The 23121-nt window shown below is 44.2% G+C and overlaps 1 protein-coding gene across 3 annotated transcripts in view; it reads right to left on the bottom strand.

The window, feature by feature from the left end:
• Window positions 1-23121, bottom strand: part of mcc (MCC regulator of WNT signaling pathway) — a 238146-nt gene that overhangs the window by 114324 nt on the left and 100701 nt on the right. For all 3 annotated transcript variants that reach the window (XM_068029851.1, XM_068029852.1, XM_068029853.1), the window contains one exon: window positions 4180-4293. In XM_068029851.1, the coding sequence (XP_067885952.1) occupies window positions 4180-4293 (114 nt within the window). The remainder of the gene's footprint in view (window positions 1-4179; window positions 4294-23121) is intronic.

Raw genomic sequence — 23121 nt, 5'->3', positions numbered from 1 at the left:
GGAGGTGTGTGGTTGAGATTACTGGTATTGCTCTATTAATTTATCACGTAAAGCACAGGCAGAAAGGAGCGGTTTATGTTGCAGCTTCCCTTCTTATTCCTGGTCCTCCATTTCCTATTCCTCCTCGGTGCTGCTCAGAGGAGCTGCACACAAACTGGAAATATATTTGCTCTGAGCATTCCAGCTGACTATTCTTGAATACCTGACTACATGACACATATATAGCAATGTGCACGGGTCAATGGCTCCCTGCGGAAGGCTGCAATCCATGCAAACCCTCATGCTTACTCCACCTGCTTCTCTCTGGCAAGAGGGAATAAAATGAAATTACCTCTCTTCGCATGGAGAGCCTCAGGGACCTCCCTTATGCAGCAATGTCCTGCAAACACAGTTGCTACTCATCTCTCCAGCAGCAGCCTGGAAGGAGCCAGGTGCATAAAAGTTGACAGCCACAACTGTCCTTTCCCTGTTTTGAAATCACAGTTGTGGCTGCAGCAGTTGGCAGATTTCAATTATAAACTCTTTAGTGAAATGAAGGGTGGTCTGGCTGGTGCGGAAGTACATTTAAAAACTTGTGTTGAAACCAGTTGCTCCCAGATGTGGTTGGTCTGGTAGGCCTTCCTCTCTGAACTGAACATGACTGGGAGAATGAAGACACAACATGTTGCTAGGTGAGGCAGGACAAGGAAGGAAGGGAAGGAAGCAACCCTGATTCAATTAAGAGTGCAGGAGGGCATGCCAGTTCGTCCAAAGAGAATGTCAACGCTTTGTCTTTCACCACAATCATTAACACTCCCTTTGCCTTTGTCCCATGACATCTTTGTCATTTAATCTCTCCTGCCCTCTGCCCTATCACACACTTTTCTTTTTGTTCTCTTCCCCTCTCACTTGTTTCAAACCTATTCCATGTCTAATCTTTGCCAGTTCTGATGAAAGGTCACAGATCTGAAATGTTAACTCTACTTCTCTCTCCACAGATGCTGCCAGACCTGCTGAGTATTTCCAGCACTTGCTCTTTTTATAACCATCTCTCCTTGCTGAATTTCCCACTACCAACATTGTGCACGGGAATGTTACTTGCCACTCATCAGCCCAAAGCTCGATGTTGTCCTGCTCTTGCTGCATCTGGACACAGGCTGTTTCAGTATCGGAGTAGTCGTGAATGGTGCTGAACATTGTGCAATCAGCGAACATCCCCACTTCTGACCTTCTGACGGAGGAAAGGTCACTGGTGAAGCAGCTGAAGATGGGTGGGCCTAGGACACTACTCTGAGGAACTCCTGCAGTGATGTCCTGGGACAGAGATGATTGTCCTCCAACAACCATCTCGCTTTGTGCTAGGTATGACTCCAAACAGTGGAGAGTTTTCCCCGATTCCCAATGATTTCAATTTTGCCAGGGCTTCTTGATGCCATATTCAGTCAAATGCTGCCTTGATGTCAAGGGCAGTCACTCGCACCTCACTTCTGGAATTGAGCTCTTTTGTCCATGTTTGGACCAAGGCTGTAATGAGATCAGGAGCTGAGTGGCCCTCGCAGAACCCAAAGTAAGCATTAATGAGCAGGTTATTGCTGAGTAAGTGCTGCTTGATAGCATAGTCTAAGACCCCGTCCATCACTTTGCTGATAATCGACAGTAGACTGATAGGGCGTTAATTGGCTGGGTTGGATTGGTCCTTTTTGTGGACTGGACATACCTGGGCAATATTCCCCATGGCTAGAGGCACAGCTAGTTCTATAGCACAAATCTTCAGTACTATTGCTGTAATGTTGTCAGAGCCCAGAGCCTTAGCAGTAGCAATTGCCTGCAGCCGTTTCTTGATATCACGTGGAGTGAATCGGTTTGGCTGAAGACTGGCATCTGTGATGCTGGGAACCTCAGGAGGATGCAGAGATGGATCATCCACTCGGCACTTCTGGCTAAAAATGGATGCAAATGCTTCAGCCTTGTCTTCTGCACTGATGTGTTGGGCTCTCCTATCGTTGAGGATTGGTATATTTGTGGAGCCTCCTCCTCCTTTCGTTTTTTTAATTATCCACAACCATTCACGACTGGATGTGGCAGGACTGCAGAGCTTAGATCTGATCCGTTGGTTGTAGGATCACTTAGCCCTGTCTATTGCATGCTGCTTCCGCTATTTGGCATGCAAGTAGTCCTATGTTGTAGTTTCACAAGCTGATATCTCATTTTTAGGTATGTCTGGTGGTGCTCCTGGCATGCCCTCCTGCACTCTTCATTGAACCAGGGTTGGTTCCTTCCCTCCCTTCCTTGTCCTGCCTCACCTGGCAACATGTCCTCTCTTCATTCTCCCAGTCATGTTCAGTTCAGAGAGGAAGGCCTACTAGATCAACCACGTCTGGAAACAACTGGTTTCAACACAAGTTTTTAAATGTACTTCCGCACCAGCCAGACCACTCCCTGTAGATGATTAAAACTTTAGACAAGTATAAAAAAAGCTTCAAAACACCTTTAATTTCAGCAGCAGCCAGAAGAGATAATCCAGCAACTCACTAAGTAGTTCATGATCCCTTTAAATAGTGCTGATGGGGGAGGTTATTCATGCTGTTTAACACTGTGCTGGACTGTGTAATGTTAAGCAGGATAGAGGCTGGAGTGTGGCAATTGAAAATGGCAGACTGACTGACTGATCAATTAACGTCATAATCAGCCAATGCTGCATGCTGCTGGTGGTCGTTGGATGCGCGCAAACATTTTCACCAAGATGGCGGCTGACATACTTCCCGAAGGTGCGTATGCATTTTGGACACCATTTTCCAGCTTAAAGAGGCAGCACAGAGCTTTAAAAACCTGCAGCGCCTAATTTTTTGACCTACATGTCTTACTTCGCATATCATGCATATTCAAAAACATTGTTTAGAGAGAGTGAGACCCCATTTATACAGCCTTCATTTGAAAGAATTTCTGAAATTAAAAGTGACTGCATATAATTTCATGAGAAAGGTAATATACAATTTCTACAGCAATAAAAGCAAAATACTGGGGATGCTGGAAATCTGAAATAAAAACAAGAAACGCTGGAAATACTCAGTAAGTCTGGCAGCATCTGTGGAGACAGAAGCAGAGTTAATGTTTCAGGTCAGTGACTCTTCTTCAGAACTGACAGATATAAGAAATGTAAAAAGATTTTAAGCAAGTAAAGTGGGGGTGAGGCAAGAGATAACAAAAGAGGTGTTGATAGGACAAGGTCACAGAATAGCTGACCAGAAGGTCATGGAGCAAAGGCAAACAATATGTTAATGGTATGCTGAAAGACAAAGCATTAGTGCAGATAGGGTGTTAATGGACTGAAAACTGAACAGCCACAAGCACAAACATGAAAATAAACACAGTGGATAAGCACAGTAGGAACAAACTGAACAAACTAAAATAAAATAAACACAAGAAAGCAAAAAGAAAAAAATATCTAAAAAGTAAAATGGGGGGCCCGTCATGTTCTGAAATTACTGAACTCAATGTTCAGTCCGGCGGGCTGTAGCGTGGCTAATCGGTAAATGAGATGCTGTTCCTCGAGCTTGCATTAATGTTCACTGGAACACTGCAGCAATCCCAGGACAGAGTTATGAGCATGAGAGCAGGGGGGGTATGTTGAAATGGCCAGCAACCGGAAGCTCGGGGTCATGCTTTCCCACTGAGCGGGAGGTGTTCCGCAAAGCGGTCACCCAGTCTGCGTTTGGTCTCCCCATTGTAGAGGAGACCACATTGTGAGCAGCGAATACAGTATACTACATTGAAAGAAGTACAAGTAAATCGCTGCTTCACCTGAAAGGAGTGTTTGGGGCCTTGGATAGTGAAGAAAGAGGAGATAAAGGGGCAGGTATTACACCTCCTGTGATGGCAGGGGAAGGTGCCGTGGGAAGGGGACGAGGTGGTGGGGGTAATGGAGGAGTGGACCAGGGTGTCACGGAGGGAACGATCCCTTTGGAATGCTGACAGGGGAAGGGAGGGGAAAATTTCTACAGAAATGTTGTACCATACCACCTTTACTTGCAAAAGCCATTTTTCTTTTATCAACCTTTTCATTAATCATCGCAGCAAACAGTTAAATATCTTCCCATTTTATACATGGTTGGCCTCATAAGCAGTGTTAGTGAACCCAAGTGTTCAGATCAATAATCAGCAATGTTACACATATAACTTATAATTATGTCCTTCGCTTACCTGGGATTTTGCCAACTTCTTTTCTAACAAGTCCCTCTCCCGTTCTGTATGTTGGAGTCTTTTATTGAGATCCACTATATCCGTTTTTAATGATGCCAAGGCTGCCAAGTGTAGCTGGTGAAGGAAAGCAAAATAGAATTACTCAAGAACTCGATTTAAGAAGAGACACATAAACCTGCTCATTCTCTAAAGTGGCTTTTATTCTAAGGTCTGTAAATTGAAACAGCTGTTCACTGGCACATAAACTGTTCCACTGAACATCCTTCCCTGAAATACCTATATATAGTGCCTGAAACATTGGTTTAACAAATAATATTTTCCACCACTTTTTTTTGTTTGCAAGGAGGTAAGTATTTGGCCTAAGGGTCATTACCACATAGGCTCAGGCAATGCAAGGTGGTCGACCATTCCTATTACTGACCATCTGACTACTAATGGAACTGAATTTTATATATAATGGTAGTTTTTGTCCAGAACACCTCAAAAGTTTTAATCAGGTAAAAATAGATAAAAAGTTAAATAATGAAAAGTGTTATTTCTTATTAGAGTACAAAATATGTATTTCCCCAAATAAATTATGAAGCTAAAAAAAATTCTTGCAGCACTTGATCACTTGAAAGTCATTCACAGGTTTTTTATATGTTTAAATCCTAATGGAAGAATGCACAGAATTTTGAACTGGACAGGTTCCACATGATGACTTTTTTTTAACCTGCAGAACTGGATCATTCCTGCAGATTTTTTGGTCTCTGAGAACATAAGTAAACCTCCAAATACTACAAGCAGATCAACAAACAAATGTTTCACAGCATTTCATCATCTTTTTCCAGAGAAGGCCTTTTAACAATTAACCTTATTCCTAATCTTCTAGTAACAGTTTTTTTTTAATTGCCTTAATCAACAGATTTAATTCCTGGTGTGGTACATTATATTCATGCTGTATTGTTCTAAATTCACCATCCAACTTAAATAGCTTTCTTGTTTTTTTCATGCGTGAGCTCAGGATCTGAATCACATTTATTGCCCACCCCTAACTGCCCTGAGAAGTTGACAGAAGACATTCTCCTTGAACTGTTGCAGAACTTCTGCTGATGCAGCGTCCACAAATGTGTCAGGTAGGAATTCCAGAATTTTAACCAACATACTTCAAGGAAGAAAAATATATATGTAAAACCCATCTGGTTCACTAATGTCCTTTAGGGAAGGAAATCTGCCATCCTTACCTGGGCTGGCCAACATGTGACTCCAGACTCTCAGCAATGTGGCTGACTCTTAACTGCCCTCTGCCCACCACTCAGGTGTCGAGGCAATTAGGGATGGGCAACAAATGCTGGCTTTGCCAGTGATGTCCATATCCCATGAAAGAATTTTAAAAAAGGTCAGAATCAGGATAGTGAACGACATGGAAGTGATGCTATTCCAATGATCCTGTTGTTCTTACTAGTCTTGGTGGTAGAAACCACTGAATAGCAGATACTTTTATAGTGAGTTTTCAATATTTGCAATGTATCTTGTAGAGAAAGTACATACTACAGACAGAATTTTTATTTATTCATTCATGGGACGTGGTCAGCGCTGGCAAGGCTACTTGAATACAACGCAGTGGCTTGCCAGGCCATTTCAAGGGGTAGTTAAGAGTCAACCACATTGCTGTGAGTGTGGAGTCACATATAGGCCACACCGGTAAGGTCGACAGATTCCCTTCTTTAAAAGGACATTAGTGAACCAGTTGGGCTTTTATGACAATCCAGTAGCTATACAGTCACCACTACAGATACTAACTTTTCATTCCAGATTTATTTAACTAACACTGAACTTAAATTTTCCAGCTGCTGTGCAGGATTTGAACTTGTAAACTTGAACTCCAGATTATTAGTCCAGGCCTCTGGATTATAGTCCAGTAACATAGCCACTATACTACCATACCTGTACCGTGCACAAGAGGTCCTAAAAGCATGATAACCTATTCCACTGCAGCACCTGTGGAAGAGCCCGTCACTCTAGAATTGGCCTTTACAGCCACTCCAGGCGCTGCTTCACAAACCACTGACCACCTCCAGGCGCGTATCCATTGTCTCTCGAGATAAGGAGGCCAAAGAAGAACATAGCCACTATACTACCATACCTGTACCGTGCACAAGAGGTCCTAAAAGCACGATAACCTATTTCTTGATTCGTCTCATTGAGAACTTAGGATGTACTTTTACTAGGGCTAGGCACCCTGTAGATAGTTAAGTGCCTTTACTAAGGTCATCAGTTTTACTGCCAAAGGGAAAATTTCACTTTAGGCAGGTTAGTTTTACCACCACTCCACAGTTTCCAATACGTATTTAACAGAAATCATATCTGCATACCACTACTGAATTGAAAATGCCAATTTACCAAAGTCTTGTACAGACAATGTTACCTTCAGTCTGCCATTTTCCAATATTAAAATCTTATGCCAACAGCATTGTAAATTACAATTCATTTTTTATTTTTTACCAACTTTTTTTTTAAGAAAGCATTTAAACATAGTGATACATTATAATCGATTAATCAAGGAGGGATGGGAGGATTGAGGAAAGGATTAAAGCAAAAGCAACAGGAGAAATTTCAAGGCTGAATAGCAGAGTAACAATTTAGGTAAAAATAAGCAGAATGGGTCAAGACAGGGCAGAGAGATTAATATAACGAGGCAGTAGCATGATATCAGGGAAAAATAGAAAAAATAAAACTAAAGGCACTATACTTGAATGCACAAAGCAATCCCAACGAAATAGATGAATTAATGGCACAGATAGAAATGAATGGATTTGATCAAATAGCCAATATAGAGACATGGTTGTAGAGTTGACCAAGGTTGGACATTAAATATTCCAGGATAGTTGACTTTTCTTAGAGAAGATGGGCAATATGGAAAAGGACAGGATAAAGACAGTAAGGAAGAAAGGGTCTTATCTTGGAAAATCAAAATGTAGGATCACTTTGGGTGGAGTTAAGAAAAAATGCAGGAAACACTGTGGGGAGTAGTTTATAAGCCCCCTAAGTAGCCTAGCGTAGCATCGGGCAGAGAATAAATCAAGTAATTAGGGATGCATGTTACAAGGGTAATACCCTAATTATGGACAACTTTAATCTTCATATAGACTGGACAAACCAAAGTTGCAGTAATAGTGTGGAGGATAAGTTCATGGAATGCATACTATATAGTTTTCTAGATCAGTGTGTCAAGGGACCAACTAGAAAACAGGCTATTTTAGATTTAATATCGCACAATGAGAAAGGGGTTAATTAATAACCTGTAGCAAATTTTATATTGAGCTTGAGTGTAATTTAGTTCAGTCCAAAACTGGGGTCTTAAATCTGAAAAAAGCAAACTACATAGGTGTAAGGGGGCGAGTTGGTTAAGGTAGATTGGGAAACTAAATTTAAATATATGGCAGTGGATAAGCAATGATAAACATTTGAAGAATGAATTCAAAATTTGCAAATAAATCATAGAAATTTACAGCACAGAAGGAAGCCATTCAGCCCATCATATCTTTGCCAGCCTAAAAAGAGTTATCCAGTTCAATCCCATTTTTCAGCTCTTGGTCCGTAGCTTGCAGGGTTACAGCACTTCACAATTACCCATTCAAGTTCTTTTTAAATGGAATGAGGGTTGCTGCACCTACCACTCTGTAAGGCAGAGTTCCAGTTGGCCTCTGGATGACAAACTTTCTCCTCCACTCCCCTCTGATCCTTTTGTCAATTAATTTAAATCTATGCCCCTGGTTATTGACCTGTCTACTAAGGGAAGATAGGTCCTTCCTACCCACGCTATCTAGGCACCTCATTATTTTACACATCTCAATTAAAGCTACCCTCAGCCTTTGTTCTAAAGAAAACAACCCCAGCCTATCCAATCTTCCCTCATAGCTAAAATTTTCCAGTCCTGGTAACATCCTCACAAATCTCCTCTGTATCCTCTCTATTGCAATCATATAATTCCTGTAATGTACTGATCAGAACTGTACACAGTACTCTAGCTGTGACCTAACTAGTGTTTTATACAGTTCTAACATAACTTCCCTATTCTTACATTCTATGCCTTAGTTAACAAAACAAAGAATCCCATACGCCTTCTTAAACGCCTTATCTACCTGTCCTGCTACCTTCAGAGATCTGTGGACGTGCACTCCAAGGTTCCTCTGCTGCTTTTCACTTCTCGGTATCCTCCCATTTATTGTGTCTTCCTGGTCTTGTTTGCCGTCCCCAAATGCATTACCTCACATTTCTCCACACTGAATTCAATTTTCCACTTCTCTGCCCATCTGACCAATTCAGTGATATCTTCCTGCAAATCTACAGCTTTTCTCCTCACTACCAACCACACAACCAATTTTCTATCAGTTGCAAGCTTCTTAAACATGCCCCCTACAGTTAAGTCTAACCATTGATATGGATGAAAAGCAAGGGGCATTGTACTGAGCCCAAGGGGAACACCAATGGATACGGCCTTCCATTCACAAATACACCTGTTGACCATTACCCTTTGCTTCCTTCCATTGTGCCAACTTTGAATCCAACTTGCCATTTGCCCTTCGATCTCATAGACGTTTACTTTTCTGACCAGTCCACCATGCAGGACCTTGTCAAAAGCCTTGCTAAAACCCAGGTAGACTACACCAGATGTTCTACCCTCAAAGACCCTCCCCATTACCTCTTCAAAATTTTAATCAATTTAGTTAGATATGTCCTTCCCTTAATAAATCTATGTTGACTGTTCTGAATTATCTGTGCCTATCTGAATGACGATTAATACTGACCCTCAAAATTTTTTCCAATAATTTGCCGCCATAGAGGTTAGGCTGACTGGCCTGTAATTACTCAGCACATCCCTTTCTCACTTTTTAAACAATGGTGCACCATTAGTAGTCTTCCAGCACTATGGAACAAGGCCTACAGCGTGACAGGATAGGCAAAAGATGGTCAGTCTCTGCAGTTTCCTACCTGGCTTCTCTTAACAGACTGGGATATATTTCATCCACGCCTGCCGATTTATCTACTTTTGAAGATTCTAAACCATTTAATATTTTCTCTCTCACTACATTTAACCCTTCCAATGCTTCACACTCCTCCTTAACTACAATATTTACAACTTTCCACTTCTTTTGTGAAGACAGACACAAAATTTAATTGAAGACCATGCCCATGTCTTCCTCCTCCTCTTACCTTTTTTGGGCTGTAATAGGCCTTACTCTTTCCTTAGTTATCCTTTAGCTCTTTATGTATTTATAAAACATCTTTAGGTTTTCCTTGATTTTACTAGCTAATTTTTTTAATTTCCTGTCTTTGCTTTCCAAATTCAGTTTTAATTTCACCTCTGTACTTTCTGTACTCCTGCTGGCTTTCAGCAGTTTGAGCTCTCGGTATCTGACATAAGCTTCCCTTTTTTGCCTTATCCTACCCTGAATGCTCATTGACATCTAGCGGGTTCTAGATTTGGAAGTTCCACTCTTTTCCTTTGTGGTAATATATTTATTCTAAACTCTCTATCTCCTCCTTGAATGCCTTCCACTACTCTACTACTGATTTACTTTCAAGTAGCGGTTTCCAGTCCACTATTGCTAAATTACATCACAGCTTAGTAAAATTGGCCTTTCCCAATTGACATCTTTTACTCCTGGTCTATCTTTGGCCTTTTCCATAACTATGCTAAATCTAACTGAATTACAATCACTACTACCAAAATGGTCTCCCACTGATATCCCATCTATCTGCCCAGCCCCAGCTTCATTCATAAAACTAAGCACTACAACTAACTGCCCCTTCCCTTGTTGAGCTTGTTATGTACAGGCCAAAAAAGGTTGTTCGGAATGCATTGTAAAAATGTTGTGCCTTCAATACCTGATTCTATCAGAGTTAATATTGGGTAGTTAAAATCCCCTATAACTGCCTGAAGGTTTTTGCACTCAGTAATTTGCCTCCATATTTGATCTTCTCGCTCCCTCTAACTGGTTGGGGACCTATAGTGCATTCCTTTAAAGGAATTAAAAACCCAGTGGGAAAAGTGGTCCAACTGTGATTAACAAGAGAAATTAAAGGGGATCAATGCAGGGAGACAGAGGGCATGACTATGATACTAAATGTGTACTTTGCATCTGTCTTTATCAAGGAAGATGCTGCCAAAGTCAGAATGAAAGGGGAGGTACTTGATATACTGGATGGGCTAAAAGCTGATAAGAGTATTAGAAAGGCTGGCTATACCTAAAGCTGATAAGTCACCAGGCCCAGATGAGATGCATCTGAGGCTGCTGAGAGAATTAAAGGTGCGAATTGTCGAGAAACTGGTCATAATTTTCCAATCCTCCTTAGATACAGGCGTGGCGCCAGAGGACTGGAGCACAGTAAATGTTACATTCATATTCAAAAAATGATAAACCCAGCAACGTTAGGCCAGTCAGTTTAACTTCAGTGGTGGGAAAGCTTTCAGAGATGATAACCTGAGACAAAATTAACAGTTACTTGGACAAGTGTGAATTAATTAAGGAAAGCCAGCATGTATTTGTTAAAGACAAATCATGTTTAACTAAACTGATTGAGTTTTTTTGATGAGGTAACAGAGATGTTTAATGAGGGTAATGCGGTTGATGCGTACGCGGACTTCCAAAAGTGCCATATAATAGATTTGCCAGCAAAGTTGAAGCTCATGGAATAAAAGGGAAAGTGGCAGTGCAGGAATACTTTTTTTTTTCTGTATAGTTTGCTGTAACTTGACCAACTAAGAATTTACTAAATTTTTCTGCATCAAAAGGCTTTTCAAGGCCAAAAGACTTTTTAAAGTAAAGTACAAAGTGCTATGAATGCTGCAAGCTGCATTTGACAGATAAGAGACGCGTGACGCAGGAACATCTCCGACTGGAATGAGAAAAACAAGAACATCCTCAGGTCCGGTCTTGAAGCCCATAGATAATTTAATGAACTATTGATTTAAAAAAAACCCGAGTTGGAATGTGAAAATTAATGGAAGGTGGATAACATAAGAGCAAGCTTTTACTCCGTGGTTTAGTGAAAGAACTTAACATTCTATTGGGCATTTTGCATTAAGGGGAACCTTTATGGGACAATAAGGTCCTGTCAATACAACATTCAGGTCCACCCTGAAAAAGGTATAAAAGATGTCACTAAAAGATACTCAGGGCTGTAGTCGAGGGCAATGTGGTCGGTTGCCAATTCAAAATCTACGCAAGTCACTGCCAAACTGAGCACTCGCTGGTGTTCATACATGAGGTTTTGATTCTAGTCCCTTAAGCTTATGTGCAATGAGATTACTGCCTGACAGTAATATTGGATGCTTACTTGAAATCTCTTTGATTTTTAAGTAAAAGGAACTTATTCCAGAATTCTTGTCCCAAATTGTTTGTTCCATGAATAAAAACCCTGCAAACTGTGTGACAAAGGGAAATTGTTAAAACTGCATGGATACGAAATTAGCTGAGTGACAGGAAACAAAGAGTAGTGGTGAATGAGAATAGAAAGTGCTGGAAATACTCAGCAGGTCTGGCAGCATCTGTGTAGAGAAAAACAGAGTTAACGTTTCAGGTCTGTGACCCTTCATCGGAAGTGGCAAAAGTTCAAAATGTAACAGTCTTTCAGCTACCTCGACTACACTTCCTCGCACCCTGCCTCCTGGAAGGAGGCCATTCCATTCTCCCAGTTTCTCCGTCTCCAACGCATCTATTCTGATGATGTAACCTTCCACAAGCGCCTCTGATATGTCTTCCTTTTATCCTCAACCTGCACTGTGGTGACAGAGCCTTTGCCTGACCCATTTTCTGAACTTCTGCCCTCACCCCTTCCCCCTCCCTCCCAATGTGACAGGGTTCCTCTTATCCTCATTTTCCACTCCACCAGCCTCCACATCCAAAGGATCATCCTCCGCCATTGCTGCCATCTCCAGCATGATGCCACCAACAAACATCTTCCCCTCCCCTCCAGTCAGCATTCTGAAGGGACACCCTGGTCCACTCCTCCATCACTCCCAATACCTCGTCTCCTTCCAAGCAATCGCAGGAGGTGGAATACGTCCCCTTTTACTTCCTCTCTCCTCACCATCTGAGACCCCAAACACTCCTTCCAGGTGAAGCAGTGATTTATTTGTACGTCTTTCAATTTAGTATACTTTTCTTTTATTCATTCCTGGGATGTGAGAGTTGCTGGCCAGGCCAGCATTTATTACCCATCCCGAATTGCCCTCAAGAAGGCAGTGTTGAGCTGCCTTCTTGAACCACTGCAGTCCATGACGGGTAGGTACACTTACAGTGTTGTCAGGAAGGGAGTTCCAGGATTTTGACCCAGTGACAGTGACGGAACAGTTCCAAGTCAGGATGGTATGTGGCTTGTAGAGGAACTTAGAGTCATAGAGAGATACAGCATCGAAACAGGCCCTTTGGCCCACCGAGGCCATGCCAACCATCAACCACCCATTTATACTAATCCTGTATTAATCCCATTTTTCCCTCTAACATTCCCACCTCCCCTCAATTCTCCTACCACCTACCTACACTAGGGGCATTTTTAACAATGGCCAATTTACCTATCAACCCGCAAGTCTTTGGCATGTGGGAGGAAACCGGAGCACCCGAAGAAAACCCACGCGGTCACAGGGAGAACTTGCAAACTCCGCACAGGCAGTACCCAGACCTGAACCCAGGTTGCTGGAGCTGTAAGGCTGCGGTGCTAGCCACTGCGCCGCCCTAACTTGAAGGTGGTGGTGTTCCCATGCACCTGCTGCCCGTGTCCTTCTAGGTGTTAAAGGTCGCAGGTTTGGAAGGTACTGTCTAAGGAGCCCTGGTGCGCTGCTGCAGTGCATCTTGTAGACGGTACACACTGCTGCCACTGTGCGTCAGTGGTGGAGGGAGTCAATGTTTGTGAATGGGGTGCCAATCAACCAGGCTGCTTTGTCCTGGATGGTGTCGAGCTTCTTGAGTGTTGTTGGAGCTACACCTATCCAGGCAAGTGGATAGATTCCATCACACTGCTGACTTGTGCCTGGTAGATGATGGACAGGCTTTGGGAAGTCAAGAGGTGAGTTACTCGCCTCAGGATTCCTAGTCTCTGACCTGCACTTGTAGCCACAGTATTTATATGGCTACTCCAGTTCAGTTTCTGGTCAATGGTAGCCCCTAGGATGTTGATAGTGGGGTTTCAGCAATGGTAATGCCATTGAATGTCAAGGGGAGATGGTTAGATTCTCTCTGGTTGGAGATGGTCATCACCTGGAACTTGTGTGGCACGAATATTACTTGCCACTTATCAGCCCAAGCCTGGATATTGTCCAGGTCTTGCTGAATTTCTACACAGACTACTTCTGTATCTGAGGAGTCGCGAATGGTGCTGAACATGGTGCAATCATACTGTATTCGTTGCTCACAATGCAGTCTCCTCTACACTGGGGAGACTAAACGCAGATTGGGTGACCGCTTTGCCGGACACTTCCGCTCGGTTCGCAAGCATGATCCCGACCTCCTGGTTGCTTGCCATTTTAATTCACCACCTTGTTCTTATGTCCACATTTCTGTCCTCGGCCTGCTGCAGTGTTCCATTGAACATCAACGCACGCTCAAGGAGCAGCACCTCATCTCCCGATTAGGTGCTCTACAGCCTTCTGCACTCAATACGAGTTCAACAATTTCAGACCATGAGCCCCATTATTTTTTCAAAGTGATTCCTGACAACACAGCCGGCCACTGACGTCATCAGGCTACGCCAAGGTGCACACATGCGCAGACGGGCTCCTGCTCTCTGCGCGCGCGCTGCGTTCCGACTTGCCAGGACTGGTTAGCACATGTGCCGATGACGTCATCGCATGACGTGTGCATCTTCGGGCAATGCGCCTGGTCGGTCTCTGCGCATGCGCTTTACGCGTACAGCAATGCAACTCCAACAGGTATTCACCCATGCGTCAAGCTCTGCTCCCCCCCACCCCTGCCGCTCTCCCCAGCTGCTCTGCTCCCCCCACCACCCACCCCATCCCGCTCCGCTCCCAGCCCACTCCCCCCCCACCCCGCCCAACCCCGTCCATGGCCCGCTCGCGCTCTCCCTCCCGCCATTGTGTGCTGCCATGTGTTTAGGTTAGGTTGCCTTCGTGTGATTTTTTGAGCAGCGCCATCTTTAGTCCTGGCAGCTGCCTGAAGTCGCAGACTGTGACGTTTTAGTGGCACATGCTGCATTTGCGCATGTGCCACTGCAGTGCCACCTAGTGGTAGCATTGTCAGCAAACGCAGCCTTTTTTTTAAATACATATTTTATCATTTATTTTTTAACCATGTTCTAGTCTTAAACGTATTTTTCATAATTTTGCTTACATACAGAGCTGTTCATTATTCTGCCATTAGCACTCTCTCTGGACTCCTGCTTTGTCTTTCACTATAACTATTTAGCACTCCATTTGCATTCTGTTCCATGACATCTGCCATTTAATCTCTCCCCTCTCCATCCTATCACAGACCCTCCCTCCTTTCTCTTGCTCAAAGACGGTTACATTTTGAACTTTTGACAGTTCTGAAGGGTAACAGACCTGAAACGTTAACTCTGTTTCTCTCTACACAGATGCTGCCAGACCTGCTGAGTATTTCTAGCACTTTCTGTTCACATTTCAGAGTTCCAGCATCTGCAGTATTTTGCTCTTATACTAGAGTAGTGATGAATGGTTGTTTCTCAGACAGAGGAAGGTACACAGTGGTGTTCCCCAGGGGTCAGTACTAGGACCACTGCTTTTCTGGATATAAAATTAGCTAGTCTTGGGTATGCAGGGCATAATTTCAAAATTTACAGATAAAACAAAACTTGAAAGCACTGTGAACAGGATAGTAATGAAATTTCAAGAGGACATAGACAGGCAGGTGGAATGAGCTGACACCTAACAGATGTAATTTAAAGCAGAGAAGTGCGAACTGATACATTTTGGGAGGAAGAATAAGAGGCGGCAATATAAAGGACACAATTCTAAAGGGGTGCAGGAACGGAGAGACCTGGGGTTATATATTCACAAATCTTAGAAGTTGGCAGGACAAGTTGAGAAAGTGGTTAAAAAGGAATAAGGGATCCTGAGCTCTATAAACAGAAGCATAGAGATCAAAAACAAGGAAGTGGTGATGACCTTTATAAAACTCTGATTTGGACTCAACTGGAGTAGTGTGTCCAATTCTGGGCTCCGCACTTCAGAAAGGGTGTGAAGGCTTTATAGAGGGGTGCAAAACATTTTCACAAGAATGGTTCCAGAGATGAGGGACTTCAGATATGTGGATAGATTGGAGAAGCAGGTGTTGTTCTCCTTAAGGGAAGGTTGAGAGGAGATTTGGTAGAAGTGTTCAAAATCATGAAGGGTCGAGACACAGTAGATAGAGAGAAACTGTTCCAATTGGCGGAAAGGTCAAGAACCAGAGAACACCAATTTAAGATGTTGGCAAAAGACATGAGGAAAACCTTTTTTTAAACACAATGAGTGATTAGGATCTGGAATGCACTACCTGAGTGTGTGGAAGAGGCAGATACAATCAGGATTTTCAAAAGGGAATGGATAAAACACCTGAAGAGAAATAATTTGCAGGGCTACGGGAGAGAGATCAGCTGAGCTGCACTTGCAGCAAGCCGGCACAGACAACAGACCAATGTCCTCCTTTTATGCTGTAACCATTCTGTGATTCTACAGAGATAGTATTAGATTAAAAGGAAGAGGCCGAAAACTTTGCCAAAAAGATCAGTAAGCCTGGGCATTAGGCAGATTTTAAAATTCAGGAAAGGATGACCAAGAAATTGATGAACAAAAAGGAATATGAAAGTAAACTAGCAAGGGACATAAAAACAGATTGTGAAAGCTTCTATAGGTTATTTAAAAAGACATTAGTGGAAGTAAATATGGGTCCCTTAGAGACATAGACGAAAGAAATTATAATGGGGAATAAGGAAATGCCAGAGACATTAAACTAAAATTTTGTAGCTGTCTAAGTAGAAGACACTAAAAATCCCACATGGACCACTGCGGTTCAAGAAACCAGCTCACCACCACCTTCTCAAGAGCAATTAGGGATGGGCAATAAATGCTGATATAGCCAGTGATGCCCACATCCCATGAATGAATAAAATGAAGGTTCTCCAGACCGATTCCTGGGATGAGTCAGTTGTTCTATCAGAGGAGATTAAGTAGACTAGATCCACCTTCCCTAGAAGTTAGAAGAATGAGAGGAGACCTCACTGAAAAGTATACAACTCTGAAGGAGCTTGACAGAGTAGAAGCAGGGAGAATGTGTCCGCTGGCTACATAGTCTAGAACTAGGGGTCACAATCTCAAAAATAATAAGTTGGCCATTGGGGACTTAGATGAGGAGGAACTTTTTCATTCAAGCAATTGTGAACCGTTGGAATTCTCTACCCAAGAGAGCCATTGATGGTCAGTTGTCGAGTCTATCAATTCAGAAATAGATTTTTGGTTACTAATGGAATCAAAAATTATAGGAATAGTCCGGGAAGGTGGAGTTGAGGTAAAAGATCAGCCATGATCTTACTGAATGGTGGAGCAGGCGAGAAGCCAAATGGCCTACTCCTGCCCCTATTTCTTATACACTTATCAAGCAATGCAACTGAAGCTTTCTTATCCTGTTACAAGGTCCAGTACATTTAACAAATCTATTGGCATTCATTTTTCTGAATCGAAAGACTTAAGTTGTGTCTAAATACTGCTTGCCGTAAAACATATCTGAGCATTTTCCTTGCTAGACATCAATTAACTGACTGACAAAATCTCCAATTCACATTTAACTTTTTTTGAATATATGCTTTCCTCAAGAATAAAGTTTATTTCAATACTTTATGGAAAATAAAACTTGGTTTCTATTGATGCAATCCAAGGCAATTAGACACAAACGTTAGTGAATGCAAACCACACAACATTAAAAGAAAAAGTTTTACGAACTGTAAAGTTGAACACAGAATAGAGAAGAGGAACAATGCTACACATTTTTAATCTATATACCAAGAAATGTCCCTTGGGTTTGCCTACAGTACTTGAAGAGCTTGTTGGGCATTTAAAAAAGGGAGAAAAGGAGTTAAAAAGTGGGCTGGAACTTAAAAGCACAATTAGGGTTACAATAGAGCGACAATAGGGCAAAGATCAGGACAGGAATTATGTAAAAAAAAAAAAGATCCACAAGAAGCCAATTGAAAAAGATTGGGAATTAAAAACTGGAGGTTAAAGAGCAGGTGGGGAATTTTAAGAAATAAAAAAGCCAGAATGGGAATTTAAGAAACAAACAACTGACGAAGCTGAACACACCGCACGATACTGAAAAGACCAAGGGCCCTGACAACATTCTGGCAATAGGACTGAAGACTTGTGCTCCAGAACTAGCTGCACCCCTAATCAAGTTGTTCCAGTGCAGCTACAACACTGGCACCTAGCCAGCAATATGGAAAATTGCCCAAGTATGTCCTGTACACAAAAAGGACAAATCCAACCCAGCCAATCACCGTCCCATCAGTCGACTCTCAATCATCAGCAAAGTGACAGAAGCGGTCGTCGACAGTGCTATCAAGCAGCACTTGCTCAGCAATAACCTGCTCACTGATGCATAGTTTGGGTTCCACCAGGGCCACTCAGCTCCTGACCTCAATACAGCCTTGGTCCAAACATGGACAAAAGAGCTGAACTCAAGAGGTGAGCTGAGAGTGACTGCCCTTGACATCAAGGCAACATTTGACTGAGTATGGCATCAAGGAGCCCTAGCAAAACTGGAGTCAATGGGAATCGGGGGGAAACCCTCCACTAGTTGGAATCATATCTAGCACAAAGGAAGATGGTTGCAGTTGTTGGAGGTTAATCATCTCAGTCCCAGGACATCACTGCTAGAGTTCCTCAGGGTAGTGTCCTAAGCTCAACCATCTTCAACTGCTTCATCAATGCCCTTCCCTCCATCATAAGGTCAGAAGTGGGGATGTTCGTTGATGATTGCACAATGTTCAGCAACATTCACGACGACTCAGATACTGCCCAGATGCATCAAGACCTGGACAACATCCAGGCTTGGGCTGATAAGTGGCAAGTAACATTTGTGCCACACAAGTGACAGGCAATAACCGTCTCAAACAAGAGGGAATCTCACCATCTCCCCTTGATGTTCAATGGCATTAACATTGCTGAATCACGCACCAACACCAGGGGGGTTACCATTGACCAGAAACTGAACTGGACCCACCACATAAATACTGTGGCTACAAGAGCAGATCAGAGGCTGGGAATTCTGCGACGAGTAACTCACCTCCTGACTCCCCAATGCCTGTCCACCATCTACAAGGCACAAGTCAGGAGTGTGGTGGAATACTCTCCATTTGTCTGGATAGGTGCAGCTCCATCCAGGACAAAACAGCCCGCTTGATTGGCTCCCCTCCACCACCTTCAATATTCACACCCTTCACCGACGCATAGTGGCAGCAGTGTTTACCGTGTACAAGATGCATTGCAGCAACTCACCAAGGCTCCTTCGATAGTACCTTCCAAACCCGCGACCTCTACCACCTAGAAGGACAAGGCAGTAGATGCATGGAAACACCACCATCTCCAAGTTCGCCTCCAAGCCACACACCATCCTGGCTTAGAACTATATAGTCATTCCTTCACTGTTGCTGGGTCAAAATCCTGGAACTCCATTCCTAACAGCACTGTTGGAGTACCTACACCCCAAGGACTGCAGTCATTCAAGAAGGCAGCTCACCACCGCCTCCTCAAGGCCAATAAGGATGGGCAATAAATGCTGGCCTAGCCAGCGATGTCCACATCCCATGAATGAATTTTAAAAAAGAGGGTTTAAAAAAAAGCACATGGAAAAAATTTCATAAACAATTAAGAGGGGGAAATAAACCAATTGGTTGGAGGTGAAAAATAGATCCAGAGTACAGGGTTCAATGCAGGATGCCTCCAAAGAATAGTAGAGTAGGCCAGGAAATTCGATAGAGATAGGGTTGGGAGCAATTTTACAACAGTAACTGGAAATTTGCAAGCACATGGCGTTGCAACAAATCTTGAATCCTAATCCTGTCAATTGCATTTCAAGAGTGGTAATACAACTGGGTTGGGCCAAAGTAAAGTTGCATTTCGTATTGAGGGGAAAAGCTATGGCATAAAAAGGTCAAAAAATTTCAAAACAGTTCTCTGAGTTGAGAAATTACTGGAAGATGAAACAAACGATTGAGTAGTATGCTGGATAAAGGCCAAAATTCTGGGAGATGGTCAAAAAAGCTGCTACAACACCATCATCTACCACATGGAGGCATAAATCATGACAGCACATCATTGACCTTGGAAACAATCATTACAGACATTGAAAGTGAGAAATATTAGGCACAACTTTTACTGAGCTGACCTACAGAGAGCTGGTCAGCTAGAGTGTCATGGGAAACCCACGGTTCGGAATTCCCCCACACGCTGTAGAACTCTCTGCCCGGAGGCCTGCCAGATTCAACGCCTGGGCCACCTGTTGGGCTGGCCTGGGCAGGGGTGTTATCAAACAACATTTGACACCGAAACACATATTAGGACAGATGATCAAAAGCTTGATTGAACAGCTCAGTATTATGGAGCATCTTTAAAAAAAGAGACAGAGGTGGAGAGATTTAAGGATGAAATTCCACACTTAGGATCTAGGCAGCTAAAGGCATGACTGAAAATGGTGGAGCAATGAATATAGGCAGTACACAAGAGGACATGATTGGAGGAGTGCAGAGATTTCAGACAGAGAGAGAGAGAGAAAGTGGGGGAGAGGGGAGAGAGAGAGAGAAAGGGGGGGGGGGAGAGAGGGGAGAGAGAGAGAGAAAATCGGGAGGGGAGATAGAGAAAAGGGGGAGGGGAGAGAGAGAGAAGGGGAGAGAGAGAGAAAGGGAGGGGGGAGGGGAGGGGAGAGAGAGAGAAAGGGGGGGAGAGGGGAGAGAGAGAGAAAGGGAGGGGGGAGGGGAGGGGAGAGAGAGAGAAAGGGGGGGAGGGGAGAGAGAGAAAGGGGGGGGAGGGGAGAGAGAGAGAAAGGGGGGGGAGGGGAGGGAGAGAGAGAGAAAGGGGGGGGAGGGAGAGAGAGAAAGGGGGGGGAGGGGAGAGAGAGAGAAAGGGGGGGGGAGGGGAGAGAGAGAGAAAGGGGGGGGAGGGGAGAGAGAGAGAAAGGGGGGGGGAGGGGAGAGAGAGAGAAAGGGGGGGGGAGGGGAGAGAGAGAGAAAGGGGGGGGGAGGGGAGAGAGAGAAAGGGGGGGGAGGGGAGAGAGAGAGAAAGGGGGGGGGGAGGGGAGAGAGAGAGAAAGGGGGGGGAGGGGAGAGAGAGAGAAAGGGGGGAGGGGAGAGAGAGAAAGGGGGGGAGGGAGAGAGAGAAAGGGGGGGGGGAGGGGAGAGAGAGGAGAAAGGGGGGGGAGGGGAGAGAGAGAGAAAGGGGGGCGGGAGAGAGAGAAGGGGGCGGAGAGAGAGAGAAAGGGGGGGAGGGGAGAGAGAGAGAAAGGGGGGGGAGGGGAGAGAGAGAGAAAGGGGGGGGAGGGGAGAGAGAGAGAAAGGGGGGGGGGGAGGGGAGAGAGAGAGAGAGAGGGGGGAGGGGAGTGAGAGAAAGGGGGGGAGGGGAGAGTGGGGGGAGAGAGAGAGAAGGGGGGGGGAGGGGAGAGTGAGAGAAGGGGGGGGAGGGGAGAGGAGAGAGAAGGGGGGAGGGAGAGGAGAGAGGGGGGGGAGAGGGGTGGGAGAGAGAGAGGGGGGGGGAGGAGAGGGGGGGGAGAGAGGGGGGGGTTGAGGGGGGGAGGTGGGGGGAGAGGGGGGGGAAGTGAGGGGGGGGAAGAGAGGGGGGGAGTGGGGGGGGAAGAGGGGGGTGGGGGGAAGAGTGGGGGGGAATGTGGGGGGGGATAGGGGGGGTGGGTAGTGGGGGGGGGGTAGTGGGGGGGTTGTGGGGGAGTGGGGGGGTGGGGGGAAGAGGGGGGGGGAAGTGGGGGTTGGGGGGGGGAGTGGGGGGGGAAGTGGGGTGTGGGGGTTGTGGGGGTTGTGGGGGGGGAAGTGGGGGGGTTGTGGGGGGAGTGTGGGGGGTTGTGGGGGGGGTTGAGGGGGGGGGGGGTTGTGGGGGGTTGTGGGGGGGGGTTGTGGGGGTGTGGGGGGTTGTGGGGGGTTGGAGGGGGGGGTTGTGGGGGGGTGTTGGGGTTGTGGGGTGTAGGGGTTGTTGTGGGGGTTTGTGGGGGTTGGTGTTGTGGGGTTGTGTGGGGTTGTTGGGGTTGTGTGGGGTTTGGGGTTTGGGGGGTGTTGGGGGTTGGGGGTGTGTGGGGGTGGTTGTGTGGGTGTTTGGTGTGGGGTTGTTGGGGGGTGTGTGGGGGTTGTGGGGGGTGTTTTGGGGTGTTGGGGGGTTGTGGGGGGTTGTTGGGGGTGTGTTGGGGGGGTGGTTGTTGTGGGGGGTTGTGTTGGGGGGTTGTGTGTGGGGGTGTTTGGGGTGGTTGTGTTGGGGGGGTTTGTGTGGGGGGGTTTGTGTTGGGGGGGGTTGTTGTGGGGGTTTGTGGGGTGTTTGGTTTTGTGGGGGGGTTGTTGTGGGGGGGGGTGTTGTTGGGTTTGTTGGGTTGTTTGGTGTTGTGGGGTGTTTGTGTGGGTTTGGTGTGGTTTGTGTGTGGTTGGGGTGTTGTGTTGGGTGTTTGGTGTTTGGTGGTTGTTGGGGTGTTGTGTGTGGGTTTTTGGGGTTTGTTTTGTGGGGTGTTGTTGGGTGTTGTTTGGTGTTGTGGTTTGGTTGTTTGTGGGGTTTTGGGTGGTTTGTGGGTTTGTGTTGTTGGGGGTGGTGGGTTGTTTGGTGTTTTGTTTGTTGTTTTTGTTTTGTGGTTTTGGTGTGTTTGTTTGTGTTTGTGGTTTGGTGGTGTTTTGTGTGGTTGTGTGGTTGTTTGGGGTTGTTGTGGTGTTTGGGTTTTTGTGGTGTTGGTGGTTTGGGGTGGTTTGGGGTGTTGTTGTGTTTGTTGGGTGTTTTGGTTTGTGTGTTTTGGGTTTGTTGGTGGTTTTGGGGTGTGTTTGTGGTGTTTGTTGTTTGTGGGTTTTTGTGGTTGTGTGTTGTTTGTGGGTGTGTGTTTGGGGTTGGGTGGTTTGGTGTTTTGTGTTTGTTGTTTGTGGTGTTTGTGGTTTGTGGTGGTGGTTTTGGTTGTTGTGTTTTGGTTTTGTTGTGGTTTGTGGTTGTTGGTTTTTTGGTTGTTGTTTTGTTTTTGGTTTGTTGTTTTTGTTTGTGTTTTTGGTTTTGTTGTTGGTTTTGTTGTTTGTTGTTGGTTGTTGTTGGTGTGTGTTGGTTTGTTGGTTTGGTTTTTGTGATAGTGGTGAGAGAGATTATTATTATTGGTTGTTTTGGTTGATAGATTAGGTGTGGAGAGAAAAGAAAAAAAAATAGAGAGAGAAAAGAAAAAAAAATAGAGAGATAAAAGAAAAGAAAAAAATAAGAGAGAGAAAGAGAAAGAAAAAAAATAGAGAGAGAAAAGAAAAAAAATAGAGAGAAGATAGAAAGAAAATAGATAGAGAAAAGAAAAAAAAATAGAGAGATAAAAGAAAAAAAAATAGAGAGAGAGAAAGAAGAAAAAAATAGAGAGAGAAAAGAGAAAAAAATAGAGAGAGAAAAGAAAAAAAATAGAGAGAGAAAATAAGAAGAAAATAGAGATAGAAAAGAGAAAAAAATAGAGATAAAAATAAAAAATATAGAGAGAGAAAGAAGAAAAAAATAGAGATAGAGAAAAGCAAAAAAAATATAGAGAGAGAAAAGAAAAAAAAATATATAGAGATAAATAAAAAAAATATAGAGAAAAGAAAAAAAATATAGATAGAGAGAAAGAAAAAAAAATAGATAGAGAAAATAGAAAGATAGTATAAGATAAATAACACAAATATAGATAATAAAGAAACAAAAATATATAGATAAAATTAGAGATAAAAAAAAATAGAGAGAGAAAAGAAAAAAAA

This window comes from Heterodontus francisci, chromosome 4 (assembly GCF_036365525.1).
Source record: "Heterodontus francisci isolate sHetFra1 chromosome 4, sHetFra1.hap1, whole genome shotgun sequence".
NCBI lineage: Eukaryota > Metazoa > Chordata > Chondrichthyes > Heterodontiformes > Heterodontidae > Heterodontus > Heterodontus francisci.
Note: the sequence above shows the minus strand (reverse complement) of the source record. Positions and strands in the feature narration are given on the sequence as shown.